Below are 14,392 nucleotides of genomic sequence, written 5' to 3' on the forward strand. Positions count from 1 at the left end.
TGAAACTCAGATTAAGTGTTATGTGTAAAGGCTTTCCTAACCCCTTCATCCCAGGCATTCCTGGCTCCACTCTCCTTTGTATATACAGTCTTCCACCTTAATCTCTATCTCACTTTATTGCATTTGTCTAATGCCTTGTCTGGGGTCCCCTCTTGACCGTGATATAGAGTTGGAGATTATTGAGGGCAAGGACTGTGTAATTCGTTGACTGACACACTGCTCTGCACATAGGAGGTAAGTGGATGAAAGAAGCATGAGTAGGATCTTTTCTGTGAGTTCCTTGGAAACAAGCTAGAGGCTTCCAAGTGACAGAGCAGGTGGGAGAAGAGAATAAAGAGACTTAGATTTCCTCCTCAGAGAGGAGAAAGTTAACCTTGAGTACCAGAATTGCTGGATAACTGTTTAGACACCTCCAAGCTCTCTAGTATGATACAGTGATGGCCCTAGATGTAGTACATCAACTGAATGAGGGCCAGACCTGAGACTCTGGCCTTATCCTTACCCCTCAGACTTAAGGAAGGGCAGCCAGCCCTATAAGGATAATCATCCAGACATCATCAGGGATGAAGGAGAAAGCTCAAGATTCTTCTTGGGAGTGGACCCCACAGCTCTGGTGCCTCACCCCTAACCTCTGTTCCCAGCCCCAGCCAACCTCAAGTCCTGGGTCCATCCTGATCTAAGAGGCCCAGGTTCATCTCCTTCCCTCCCTCCCAGCCACTGAAGCTGGTGAAGGAACCTTAGGCAGTCTCCTGGTCCAGTAGGACTGACTGGTGCATATCAAGAACCACTCTATGACCTGGCCTCCCAGTGCAAAGCCCTGTATGGCAGTTGGAGCTTGTCAGTCTGCTGTTCTAGCCACCAAATTCCCACAAAACAAGGGGCCCCCAGGTCAGGAGGGGTTGGCCTTAAACCAGAAAAGGCCATGGTCTGGAGTCTGGATCTAATTCCAGGATTTGTCCCTCAGCCCTCCCCTCCCTTGCTTCCCACAGCCTCATTTGAACTTGAGAGCCTCCAAAGAGATGTCATTAGCTTCTTAATTCAAAGGAAGAAGTGAGATTGTTCCACAACCAGGGCCCCTTGAGTCCAGCAAAGAAGCACTCTGGCTTTATTGTAAAGAAAATAGGCAGAAGGGGCTATGCCAGACTCATGTCAAGAGCCCTCCTCTCAATGACTGCAGCCCAGGAGGCTGTCCACTCTCAGGGGCTGGGGTAGGGTCTTGGCTGTGTTCAGTTTCTCCACATCACTGTAGCAGTACAAATTGGGGCCATGGATGAGGTACAAGCCAGGGCCGTTGGCAGAACATGAGTTGGGGCCAAGGGACTTTTCCACACACAGGGCCCCATCAACCTTCTCATGGGGCCAAGGAAGCTCCGTCCATGTGGCTTGGGCTCCTAACTCCAGGTCCAGCCACCACAGCTTCCGTCCTGGGAAGAAGGCATCAGACATAACATGGCTTACACATCATGTGGATCCTGATCTTGCCCTTCTTATGCCCTGATGGGGATCTATGCCATGGAGATATAGCAGAATAAGTCACCCTTTAGTATCCAGATGCCCCTCACCTGCCATAATGTGGAGCCGAGAAGACCCAGGACAAGTAAAGGCTGCATCTACAGCCTCAAGGTTGATCCCATGAGGGCTCCCAAATTCCTTTTCCAGCCTCTTTGGATAACCATCTACTAGAGTATAGCCTCCTTTAGTCAAGAAGATGTATATCTGAGTGCCCTGGAGGGAAAAGGACATTAATCAGCATAGAGCTGGATATTCTCCCAGTCACCATTTAAAGCTTCTCTCCCAACACATACCTGGATCAGGTAAAGTTTATCATCCCAGGAAAAGGCAGCATCCACTGTTGAAGGTCCCTGGGGCCACTGATGGACAATGGGCCAGCTGTGCCACCCATCCCGGCTGGTGTCCAGACGCCAGTAGTGGGACCCTGTGGGGTATCAGAGGTACCTTTAGTGCTGGTAGTAAAAGGCCAGGCAGTGAACAGGCAAGTAACAGGTACAGGAATAGGTCCTGAGAAGGAGGAGAGAACATCCAGAGGCCAAGAGTGAAGAGGCCAGGTGAGAGGAGCTAGAGCAGAACTTCAGCAAAGTTGGGCATGGTGACCTGATTGGAGCTGGAGTCACTGGGGGCCTGACAGAAGGACAAGCATGGAGAACAGTGGCCAAAGTCCCAAGAAGGTTGGTGGATGCTCCCTACACATCTCAGACATCCATGTACAAAAGTACTACAGATGAGACACAGTGACCAGAAGTTGAAAGGGAAGCACCACAGCACACTCCCACTGAGTGTTCTCATTCTGGTGGTGTTCTCTAATCCCTTGAGGTGACAGGAGAATGAGGGAGTAGCCAGACCAGCATCCTCATTTTCTTCTCCCCATTTCATAACAACTTATTAAAAGAATTGTCTAAGTTCCCATTTATCTTTCCTTCCTTACCCCACTTCACTTACACTTATGTCCTCCTCTATTGAAACTGTACTTTTCAAGGTCGTCAGTGTCCTCCAACTTGCCAAATCTAATCGTCGATTCTGTCTCCATCCTGCTCCGCCTCTCAGCAGCATTTGACTGCTCACGACTCCCTTCTTGAAAGATCTTTTTTTGGATCTTGGCTCCTGTGATACCAGCCTCTTCCAGTGTTCTTCTAAATTTTTTTTGACTATTCTTCTCTTTAGCCTGGTATCTTATATTGGAATCCTCTAGTTTGGGCCTTGTCACTACCTACACTCACTGCCTTGGTGATTTCACCCAGTCCAGGGCTTTAAATACCATCTTTATGCTGATGACTTTTGATCTGTCTTCTTCAGCTTTCATGGACCTCTCCTTTGAGCATGAGGCTTAAACTAAACTGCCTACCCAACATGTCCATGTGGGTCCATTAGGCACCAAAAGCCTACCCTATGCAAACTGATTTCTGCCCCCTGCCAAATACATACACGTATGTGTGCGTGCATGCACACACACACACACATGCACATACACACACACACGCACACACACCCCTACTCTTTCCCTAGTCTTTCCCAATTTTAGGAAAAGGAACTACCGGTCACCTAGTTGCCCAGGCCCCAAAAGCTAAGTCATTTCTTGAAACCTCTCTTTTCCCTTCCCCACTCCAACCAATATTCAATCCATTGGTTAATGCTGTCAGCTCGAGGGGTGCCTAGGTGGTTCAGTCAGTTAAGTATCTGACTCTTGATTTTGGCTCACATCATGATCTCACAGTTTGTGACTTTGAGCCCCTCACTGGGCTCTGTGTTGACAGCACAGGGCCTGCATGGGATCCTTTCTCTTCCTCTCTCTCTGCCCCTCCCTTTCTCTCATGAGCGCTCTCTGTCTCTCAAAAATAAATAAACTTTTTTAAAAAATGCTGTTGGCTCAACCTCCAAAATATATTATGAGGACTCCTCACCACTTCTGCTATTATCCTAGTCCAAGCTGTTGTTGTGTCTAATCCGGACAACTGCAAGAAGTACTAGCTGGATTCCCTGCTTATACAATTATATCTTTAATGACTTGGGTACTCCAGGATGATCTTCAAAAAATAAGTGAGAACATATCACAGTCATGCTCAAGGCCCCCTCCTGGCTTTCTTTCACAGTTGAAAATCCTTACCAGGCCTATTTAATCTGGCCCCTGCTTCCCTCTTTTCAAACCACTCACCTCCTCCTTCACTGTTCCTTAGCCTCACTGGCCTCTTTTCCTGATTCATCAATGTATCTGCTGTCTACCTTCCCTAAAATGTTTTTCCTCCAGTGCTTTATGTACCTAATGCCTTTGTATCACTGACATCTCAGCTCAAAAGCATTTCTTCAAAGAAGGGGACCCTCATTTTCCTCACCTCTATCTCATTATCCTGTCCTAATTTCTTTGCAGCTTTTTTTGACACCTAACATTTTCAATTTCACATTTAAAAACATCAACAATTTTTAAATCCATACCAAATGGTATTTGAGAATAAGAACCAGTCTGATATTCCCAGAACACTTCACAACTACCTAAATTATTCTTTTCTTTTTCTTTCTTATTGCCCTGTCTTCCTTAGTCAAGCTCTATGAAGGCATGTGTCTCATCTGCTATGTTGGCTACTGTATCCCAGTGTCTAGAACAATGCCCAGTGCCTCTCAGGTGCTCAATCATTATTTGTTGAATAAATAGCTGATGTTCTCACTCTACCCACTCTACCACAAGTTCTCTTTATAGTTGTTTACTGGGTATGTCATGGAGACTCCGTATCCACCTTCACCTCCTTATGAAACTACCCTGCTCGTGGCCCCTATTTTGAGAATGGGCTGTGGTGCTCTTTGTACAGAGGAAATAAGTGATGAGCCCCTTTTCCATCACTAGCCAATGCACACACTGACCAGCAATCACTTCAATGTGGTCTGGAATAAAAATATGGGCTGGGTCAGATTTGCTCTCTGGCGACCCAAGTAGGAAAAAGAGTAAGTGAGGCAGTTTCCAGTTGGATCTGAGGCTAAAAGATCATGAATAGAGAGAAGGAAGAGGGCATGATGGTCCTCATGCAAGCCAACATTGTGAAAAGGCGGGAAGAATAGGTAAGAAGCTATGACGCAGAGAAAGAAAGATATATCGGAGAGAAGAGAGGACCAGCCCTATGCTAAGTAGCTGAGTCACATGAGTGTTTTCACCAAGATATTGAATTCTCACTTCAGCTGGGGATTTTTAACATAATGGTATTCTCTCCATAGCTGGTACTCTGTCATCAACTAGGGAACATATCTAATACTTTTGATTTGGGAGTACAGGTAAATTCTATTCAGGGCCACATGGCCTGGAGGTTCTATAATCTCTCCATGGCTGGGTATTCTCTCTACATCCCCATGTGGTCCCTATGGCCCTGATTTCTCAATGATCTCTACCTCCTTTCCTTTATCTCTGTCTCACTTTTTCTGTGTGTTCTCCTGGTGATCCTATGCTTTCACCATAGCTTCATGGTCTGATAGTTATGTGTTCTTACCATGGGCATGTATTTACAGTATAAGTGTCTAGTTTCACTACAGGTGTGTGTTTCATCATGGATAAATGTTCTCATTATAGCATGCGTTTCTGTTGTGGAGATATACTCTCCTCATGACTGTGTCTTTTTCAGTATAGCTTGGTAGTCATGTCTGATCAGATTTGTCCAGGGTTTAAGAGCAAAACAGGATTTTCACCATTCTGTGTTCTCACCACTATTTTACATTTGTACCTGATCATACATTTATCTTGGGCTGAATGTAACATGGTTGCTTTACTCCTTCTCTTGGAGCTATCCTCAAGTGTGGATCAAGACTCATCACTTTGTGCCTCACTAAACCCAGAATATCCCTAGGTATCATTACATGGCCTTTACCAATTAATGCCACAGGTCTGGAGAGAGGTGTCTCCCCAGTCACTAAAAGAAGAAACCTCCTCAGGCTAGTGAAGGTCTAAGGGACCCAAAACATGTTGCAGGTTCTCAGCAACAGGAACACCTCATCCCCAGGTAATGCTGTGCCCAGAGGCCTGAACTAAGAACAAGAACTTGGAAAAAGATGGAACTCCTAAGGATATACTTAGGGGGAGCTAGAGGACCTGGCAAGATGTGCAAGAGCAAAGGGAATATAAGGAGTTATATGGACCCACAGAGGGCACAGACCTGAGAGTAGAGGGTACTGGGAAGCAGACAGGTATATGAAGTTAGAGGCCTGGGCAATGAGAGACAAGGTTGAACAATATGCATCAGAAGAGATGAGGGATAAAAAAATTGCATGCTGAGTATGCTAAGGATGGGGTCCAAGGGGACAAATAAGGGATGCAGTGATGAAAGTGGAGGAAGTACATCAGAGATGGGAGATACATGCGAAAGAGATGGGAGGAATGGAGGGCAGAGATGGGGGAATTAGGGGTATCTCTCACCACTAAAGGCATACGTGGCACCATGGTTGTCAGTCAGCAGTGCAGATAAGACTAGATCTGGGCCACAGCGCACATCCCTATGGCCAGGGTGGGTACCATTCCCATGGCCTGTCCCATTCCTGTGTCCATGGCCTGGGAAGAGAAATAGGTGAGGGGGAACACAGAGGGAGGTCAGAGGTCAGAATGCAGTCTGAGGTGGAAGAGATGGCAAGGAATGTAGGCTTCTCCCACAGGAGGACAACTGGGAAGATCCAGCATGGAGATGGGGCTAGGGCAAGAGCCAAAGTACTATACCAGAGAGTTTAGGCAGGAGCTGGGGTATGAAAACTCAGGGGAGGTAGATGAATTCCAGTAGGTTTCAGGGACTAGGGCTTTCTCACCTCTGCCAGGGCAGGGTATGAAGTAGTCTCGAACATCCAGAGGGTACTTTGGAAGCACCTCTCCCGTGACGGGGTTGAAGCGCAGGAATTGGTTACCCCGGAAGCAGTAGTAGCGGCTGAGCCATCGCAGGGCAGAGGAGCAGTTCCCAACAGCCGGCCAGGAACGCTCCTTTGTCGCTCCCGTAGTCAAGTCCCAGAACCATGTGTGGTTACCTTTGTCCAATCAATCAACAAGCATTCAGTGGGCCAGGCTACCCCCTCCCTTACACTTGCACTGGGCCCAAGCTGGGCCAGATATGATCCTGGCTATGTGAAGCTCACAGCCCGCAGGGAAACAGTTGAGAATGATCATACAATAAAATTCAACAGGAAAATGCACATGATTGGCTCAGCAAGTATGGTGAGGAGAGACAGGGAAAACTTTCCAGAGAAGGTGATATTTAAATTAATACCTGAAGCAGGAGTTACAAGGCAGAGAATAGGAGGAAAAGGAACTCCAGAGAAAGGAAAGTCTGAAGCATGAAGCAAATTGAGTGTATAGGGAACAGCATAGTGTCTCTGGAGTTTCATATTCAAGGTAAGGGCATGATGAGTGTCGAGGCTGGAGGGTCAGTAGGAACTTGCTCATGGAGAACCTTATATGTAAGACTAAGGAATACAGATTTATCCTAAGGGTCATGGGGAACAGTGAAGAACTTTTAGCAAAATTGCACCATTACCTCACCCAGGATGACTTCCTCTCCTTTCCCTATTTGACCTCTAGATCATAACTGGCATCTCTATTTCTTCCCTTCCTTGGGAAGCCATATGGTGGCTCTACCATCCCTGTGTTACCTCAATCACCACCAACCATTACTCCAGTCTCTCTTATTCCTGCCTCGACTGACCTTGAAAGAAGAGGACACCCTCATCTTGGCATTCCCCACGGTGACATTCCACAGCTGCATCCACTGGGGATGGAATTCCAGGAAACTCTTCTTGGAGCAACTTAGGATATCCTTTCTCTTTCTTCTCCGGAGGGTACACCCAGACTTTGTCCCCCTGCATATAAATCACTCTATTTTTAACTGTGCACCTCCACATGCTGCCATTCTGCATTTACACACAACATCTTTGGTATATTGCATCTATACAATGTCCTCCTGTAGGCCTACACACTTTTGATCCACCTGTGGATAACAATGTGCTGACCCCTTGCACAAATACTAGTTTGTGCAAATCCCACCACTGTTGCTATAACACATGCACACATCTGGCTGTGTACAACCAGAGACTCCCATGGCACACTTATCTGTAACACCATTAGTCTTGGCAAACACATCCACACATAGTCATCCTGCAGTCATCCATCCATTCATACATTCATTTGTTTATCTATGTATTCATCCATTCACTCAAGAAACAGTTGCTAAATGACTACCATATGCCAGATATTGTGAAAGGCACTGAGGATAAAAGGATAACAAGATTGTCTCTGCTTTCAAAGAGTTCACTGTAGAAAAGCAGAATGGATCCTACAATCCTAGCCATGCAGCCACCAAAGTGGAAACATGTGAAGTGCATTGGGAATATAGGCAGAGTGTTTAAGCTTACTTAGAGAATTCCTGGAAGCCTTCACAGAGGAGGAAGCATTTAGGCCTGAGTAGGAATTTTTCAGGTGGACAAGTGTGGAAAGGGTGTTACCAGCAGAGGGAGCAGAGGGAGCAGAGGGAGCAGCCGGCACAAAGCCTGCACAAACAACTACATGTGGTCTCATGTAGCTGGCACACAGTGAATGTGGTGGGGGAGGAGAAAAGCTTGGAAAGATAACCAAAGGCCAGAACTCGAGCCCCATGTGTACCTGACTTGTAGGAATTGGCACAGTGTGGTACCACTTAGTGAAACAGGGGACACAGCAGGAAGGGTAGGTTTGTGAGAAAGATACTAAGTTCAGTTTGGGAGATATTGAATTTGAGGTGCTACAGAACATCTAAGTTGAAGATGTCTGCAGGAAATAGGAACGAGATGTCTGGAGCTCTGGGAGATATCCAGATCTGGTGTCCACAACACAGAGAGTCCTCAGAGCTGTAGCAATGGTTGAGATCACCCAGGGAGGGTATATCTGGGACAGATCTCCAAGGAACATACAGGGACTGGCTGAGGATAAGAAGCTTCAAAAGAGCAAGAAAGAGGCAGGAGGGGAAATCAAGCTGGCAGCGAGGGCTGCCCCAAGCACACAGCACCTTATGCAAATTAGGAGAAGGCGACCCTTCCTCTGAGCAGACATAGCCTGGGCCAGGGCATGGGACTTGGTGAGCACAGAAGACTTGATTTCATCTTCCACTCACACCCTAGTCAGATGCCATTGTTGTGAACAGCCTGGCCACCATACAAAGAGTACTTGATTCAGAGTCATGGAAATCAAGGGAAGAAATTACCAGGAAGGAAAGGATGGACAAAAGCCTCAGGAGTAGCAGAGAAGTCTGTATAAAAATTGGGCCTGAAGAATAGCCCCTGGATGCTGTGCCTGCCAGGCCCACATGCACATACACTCCCTTGGCTTGAGCTTCTTCAGGAAAATAAGGCACAGGGGGAGGAAATCTGGAACCTACAGGTGAGGAGTCCATGCTAGGGCCACCTATGGGAGGCTCTATAATGTCCATTCCAGCCCTTCCCGGCCCAGCCCTGACCTTGGCCCAGAAGTACCTTGATCAGGAAGACACTGTTGTGACCACGGCGGAATGCAGCATCCACAGGGCTGGTGAAATTCTTCCACCTCTCTGAGATTAACTCCCGGACCCATTTGTGACTCTTCCACACGAACTCCCCTGAAAAACACACACTCTGAGGGACCCAGAACAAACATTTGGCCTACTGAGATAGTTACAGAGAAGCTGTGTGTGATACCCTCAGATAATTTCTGAGATCTTCCACAGACAGATACACCCTCAGTGAATGGGACCAAGTCTGAAGTCCCAAATGCCCCAAACCCAGCCCCTCCTACCTTTAAAAAAGAGCATGGCCCCATGTTCATCCAGGGTGGTAGCATCAAAGCTCCAGCCATCCGAACAGGGTTCTGGGATGGAGGTGGGGAGATACAAGTAAAAGACCAGTCAGGTAATACAATGCAGAGACACAGACAGACAGACAGATTCAGGGAGTTGGGGCCTCACCTGTCACATCTGGATTCACTCTGGCCCCACTCCCACCTTCAGCTCCGTTCCCAGGGGTACCATCCCTAGAGACAAGACAGATAGTTGTCTGGATCCACTGGGCCAAATCCCTCTCCTTTAGCTCCTGTCTTCAAACTTGCAGGGCCCTAAAAACTGGCCCTATCCCACTTTAGCCCAGTCCCCAGTCCTTCCCCAACCCCAGCTTTACTCACGGAGGAAGAGGGTGGGCAAAGGTCAGAGACCAGCACAGGCCCAACAACCCCAGTGCAACTGGTACTCCCAGTGCACGAGCCATGCTGAGATGCCACAGGATAGCTCTGGGCACCTGGATGAGCCCCCTATATAGAGATGGCAGCAGCACCACCCCCACCACGAGCCTGCTGAAACTCCAAGTCCTGTCTGTCAGAACTATGCCAATATTGGCTGATTACATCAGCGCAAATAAGGTCAGGGTCTGGACAGAAATCTGAGTCCAAGACTAACTCTTCCCGGCAAGAGGCCCCATCCCCCTTCAATGACTTTTGAGCAGTAACTAGCCCCTGCCATTGATGCCCAGTTGTGACTCTCATCACCTTGGTGATGGGTCCAGGTGCCCATAAGGTTAAGGAAGGGCATAGATGGATTGAGAAGCACCTTTCTGTGGTTGGATTTACCTCTATAATGGGGGAGGAGAGAAGAGGAAATTACCACTTTTGTGTACTAAGTGTCAAGCCCTGCTCTAAGATAGCTAAAGACACTGATACTTACACATATTTAGCAACCAGACATTCATACAAACATACTTAGACATACTCAGAGAACAGCTTTTTTCCAAGCTTTATCAAGGGTCTTTCTGGGGGCATTCCCAAATCTCTTCAGCTTTGCCCTTAATGGGTCAATAATATTTCGCTGTCGCCAAATGTCCAAGTCCTGCCCCCAGCCCCACCCCTACTGGTAAAGAGCTTTGAAGAATCACCTGGGAGGGAAGGGCTAAATGGGGCAGAAAGAGGTGTCTCTCTCCCAGATTGCATTTCTAGTAATTAGTCTTTCTTGGTAGTTTCCACCTTAAGGGAAAAGTACTTTATTTACCCATCACAGAATAAATAGAACTGTAACTGGGGTTTCACAATATTTACTGCTGAGTCTTGCTTAAATGCTATCTTCTGAATGAAGTCTTTCTCGACCACCTTATCTAGCCATTTCAGACACTTGCATATTTCCTTTATGTCACTTATTAAATCTTGAAATTATTTCATCTATTTATTTGTTGCTTTGCTTGTTTGTTTTGCCCATCCTGTTTACCATTACATTCTATCCACCTAAAATAGTACCTGGTGCATAATGGATGCCCAATAACTATTTGTTGAATGGGGGAAAAGACCGGATTTTAAGTACTGACTACTGTTGCTATTATTGCAGTCAAATTTCTGACAATTTGTTTTCCTTCTGGGGAAAGGGGTATATCAGGAATTGGGGGTGTGTTAATGATGGGAAACATATTGTAATCAAGGAGTCATATGTCCCCTTGTCACTGCCCTTCATCTGATGGTCTTGTTTCTCTCTCCAGTGTCCCATCCCCATATCCTTCTCTCTCTCCAGCCCTGGTATCTCACCTGCTATCTAGTATCAGCTATCTTCAGTACTCCTTGGGGCCACTCCCAAAGCCTGCCCCATTTCCATCTGAGACTTGGCTGCTGAGTCAGGAGACAAATATAGGCAGTCTGGTATGGGCCAGGCTGAGGTTCCAGGACCCCTATTCCCTAGCCCCCCTGAAAGGGGCCTGATTCCTCTCAGATGGCCCTATGCCCCTGACATTCCCCTATATAACCCTAGCAAAAGTCTCAGATCCCTTTCCTACTCTGCAAAGTTTCCTCCCAACAGAAAAACAAAGATTTCTGGGACCTCTGGAACAATGTATCACTAGGCCTCTGCCCTCAGGCTCAGTCTTCTCCCCTGACTTACAGATGAAAATGTGCCTTTATAATATCATTCCTCCTTAGTGGGAAAATCGGGACTTCCCAAGCCCTTGGCAGTATAGGCAAATGTCAGGGCTCCTTTGGAAATGCAAGCTGGTGCAGCCACTCTGGAAAACAGTATGGAGGTTCCTCAAAAAACTAAAAATAGAACTACCCTACGACCCAGCAATTGCACTACTAGGCATTTATCCATGGGATACAGGTGTGCTGTTTTGAAGGGACACATGCACCCCCATGTTTATAGCTGCACTATCAACAATAACCAAAGTATGGAAAGAGCCCAAATGTCCATCGATGGATGAATGGATAAAGAAAATGTGGTATACGTATACAATGGAGTATTACTCGGCAATCAAAAAGAATGAAATCTTACCATTTGCAACTACGTGGATGGAACTAGAGGGTATTATACTAAGCGAAATTAGTCAGAGAAAGACAAGTATCATATGACTTCACTCAAATGAGGACTTTAAGAGACAAAACAGATGAACATAAGGGAAGGGAAACAAAAATAATATAAAAACAGGGAGGGGGACAAAACAGAAGACACCATAAATATGGAGAACAAACTGAGGGTTACTTGAGGGGTTGTGGAAGGGGGTATGGGCTAAATGGGTAAGGGGCACTAAGGAATCTACTCCTGAAATCATTGTTGTGCTATACGCTAATGAATTTGGATGTAAATTTAAAAAAATAAAAAATTAAATTAAAAAAAAAAAACTACTTGGCAATGTCTACCAAAAGTAATTATATGCGTACTCTAGGATGCATACTCTGCAATGCCACTTCAAGGTATATAACCAATACAAATTTATATATATATACTTAAAAAAAAAGGTCAGAGCTCCTATAGCAGATGCCTGACACCCACCTTGTCCCCACTGCAGGGCATCCCTGGCTGGACCTGCTCTGCCCCAGCTTCTAGGCACTGGACACAGGGAGCACTACCCGCAGACTTGCTTTCACCTATTTTGTTTTGTTTTTTGTTTTTTGTTTTTTGTTTTTGCCTCTCAGTCTCTAAAACCTCATATAACCTTCCTGGAATTCTCCCTCCTGAGCACCCAGTGACTCTTCCTCAGAAACCCCCTCAAACCACTGTCTGTAGCTCCAGACCTGTGCCTACATGCCCTACAAGATTTTGCTGAGCCTACCAGGGGAATGGAGGTTTTCACATTGAGTCACAAACACCCCCCAGAAAATCCACAGTGAGGGTCTTCAATAGCTGTACTATCAGGGCCCTACATGGCCCTGCTGCCCCAGGGGAGCAGCCTCCCCTCTGGCCTAGCAGAACTTTTTGAGGAGAGACAGCATACATACTGGATGGTGGTTTTTCAGCTTGGGCTCTTTTTCTCCACACAGTTCTGGTCCCCTTCACAGCATCCCTGGGTCTATCTATCCTAGAAGAGTGATTTGTGGCACTTTCTCACTGTTGTTTCCTAATTCTCTTGTCTACCCTAAGGGGGCTTAGATACCATTATAGGAGTCTTTCTCTTCCTTCCCTGCCCCCCACAACCCCCCCCCCCCCCCGTCATCCCCCTACCCCATTTCCCCTGCCCCACCGTCCCAGGGACTAGACCAGCAGAGTCTTCTGCATGGCAGGCAGTTCTGTTCAAGCTCAAGTTCTGAGCAGGAGCTAAGAGGCAGAGGACTGTGTCCATTTGGGAACCCAGGCTGTGGATATGTATGTTGATCATTCCGGTGCTGGTCACAGGGCACAAGACAACTCTTCTCAGGGGACTCAAATAGGACTGGCCTTGCTTCTTTGCTCACTTAAGGTGGCCATTTCTGCTTATCCTGAGTCCTTCCCAGCCCTCTGGGCTGGGCTGAGAAAGGGCTCCTCCATACTTGGGCCAGAGCGCCCCCTGGAGGCCACAGGATTTAGTGTGCACCCACCCTTCAACCGGAGGCCAGTTTTCCTCTCCACAGCCTTCTTTCCCCCCTCCTCTCAGTCTGGCTGTGGGACCTTAATGGTACATCCCTTCCTCTGCAAACCTCTGCTGCCCTGAGCAGGTTTGGGAACCTCAGTCTCTTGCTTGATTTCCTGGGGAATTCAAGCACAGAAAGAGCCAACTATCCCTTCCTTGTGGTCTTCTGAATCCTCTTATCCAGCAACTTTCAGACTTCCCACAAAGGGGGTCTGAATGTGGGTCTGCAAATGTCTTCATGGACAGAATTTCCTCTTGCATTGCATGGGCTACATTTAAGCTGGACACTCACCCACCATCCCCTGGAATGGCTTGTCTAGCCGGTCCCACCCCTGGTCTGAGTTCCCTGATCTCAGTCATTTCTCCTGGGGCCCACTGAATGCTGGGTGTGCTGGGCCTGCAGCCCAGCTGTGTACTCCTGGGAGCAGAGCCTGAATTCCTTTCCCTTGACTTAGAAGGCTTGGGATAAAGCTCCAGGCACCAAAAAGAGCTAGCTGCTCCAAGGGTACCTGGGTGGCTCAGTCGGTTGAGCCTCTGACTTTGGTTCAGGTCATGATCTCATGCTCAAGTCCCATGTTGGGCTCTCTGCTGACAGCTCAGAGCCTGGAGCCTGCTTTGGATTCTGTGTCTCCCTCTCTCTGCCCCTTCCCCACTCTCTGTCTCTCTCTCTCTCTCTCTCAAAAAAAAAAAATAAATAAACATTAAAAAAAAAAAAAAGAGCTAGCTGCTCCCAATTGCCTCCTCCAACATGCACATTTTCTCTTATTCTGTCATAATGGGCCTTCCTGCATAGTCTATTCCTGCTTCTCTGTGAATAAATATAGTAATAATTTGCTCATATCTATTGGACACATGTATGCGCTTGGCAGTGTTCTTGACATGGATTATTTCATTAAATCATAAATATGACATATATACATACAGGATACTATTAGTCCTATTTTATAAATGAGGTAACTAATATTAGGTATTGTAGCTAAATCCCATTGTTAGCAAATGGTAGAGCCCTGATTAAGTTTTGGCTGCCTGACCTTTTGGGGTATGCTCATTACGCTTTCAAAGGGTATACTAGTAC

General features: G+C 46.8%; 1 protein-coding gene across 1 annotated transcript; it reads right to left on the minus strand.

The window, feature by feature from the left end:
- Positions 1-1,043: 1,043 nt before the first annotated feature.
- Positions 1,044-10,624, minus strand: HPX (hemopexin). Its single transcript, XM_047877975.1, has 10 exons — positions 9,650-10,624; positions 9,438-9,502; positions 9,269-9,340; positions 8,971-9,092; positions 7,173-7,326; positions 6,286-6,498; positions 5,906-6,037; positions 1,806-1,936; positions 1,563-1,725; positions 1,044-1,424 (listed from the first exon to the last, which is right to left on the minus strand). Exons 1-10 carry the CDS (start codon positions 9,730-9,732, stop codon positions 1,165-1,167), a joined length of 1,395 nt encoding a protein of 464 aa, XP_047733931.1. The 5' UTR covers positions 9,733-10,624; the 3' UTR covers positions 1,044-1,164.
- Positions 10,625-14,392: the final 3,768 nt, after the last annotated feature.

Source organism: Prionailurus viverrinus, chromosome D1 (genome assembly GCF_022837055.1).
Source record: "Prionailurus viverrinus isolate Anna chromosome D1, UM_Priviv_1.0, whole genome shotgun sequence".
In the NCBI taxonomy this organism is placed as follows: Eukaryota; Metazoa; Chordata; class Mammalia; order Carnivora; family Felidae; genus Prionailurus; species Prionailurus viverrinus.

Excerpts from the sequence above, each read along its gene's own strand:
- HPX (XM_047877975.1), bottom strand. The coding sequence starts at position 9,732 with ATGGCTCGTGCACTGGGAGTACCAGTTGCACTGGGGTTGTTGGGCCTG. Across the intron at positions 6,499-7,172 it reads GGGTGTCCTCTTCTTTCAAG|GTAACCACACATGGTTCTGG; the intron begins GTCAGTCGAGGC and ends GATTGGACAAAG. Across the intron at positions 6,038-6,285 it reads CATACCCTGCCCTGGCAGAG|GCCATGGACACAGGAATGGG; the intron begins GTGAGAAAGCCC and ends TTCTCTTCCCAG.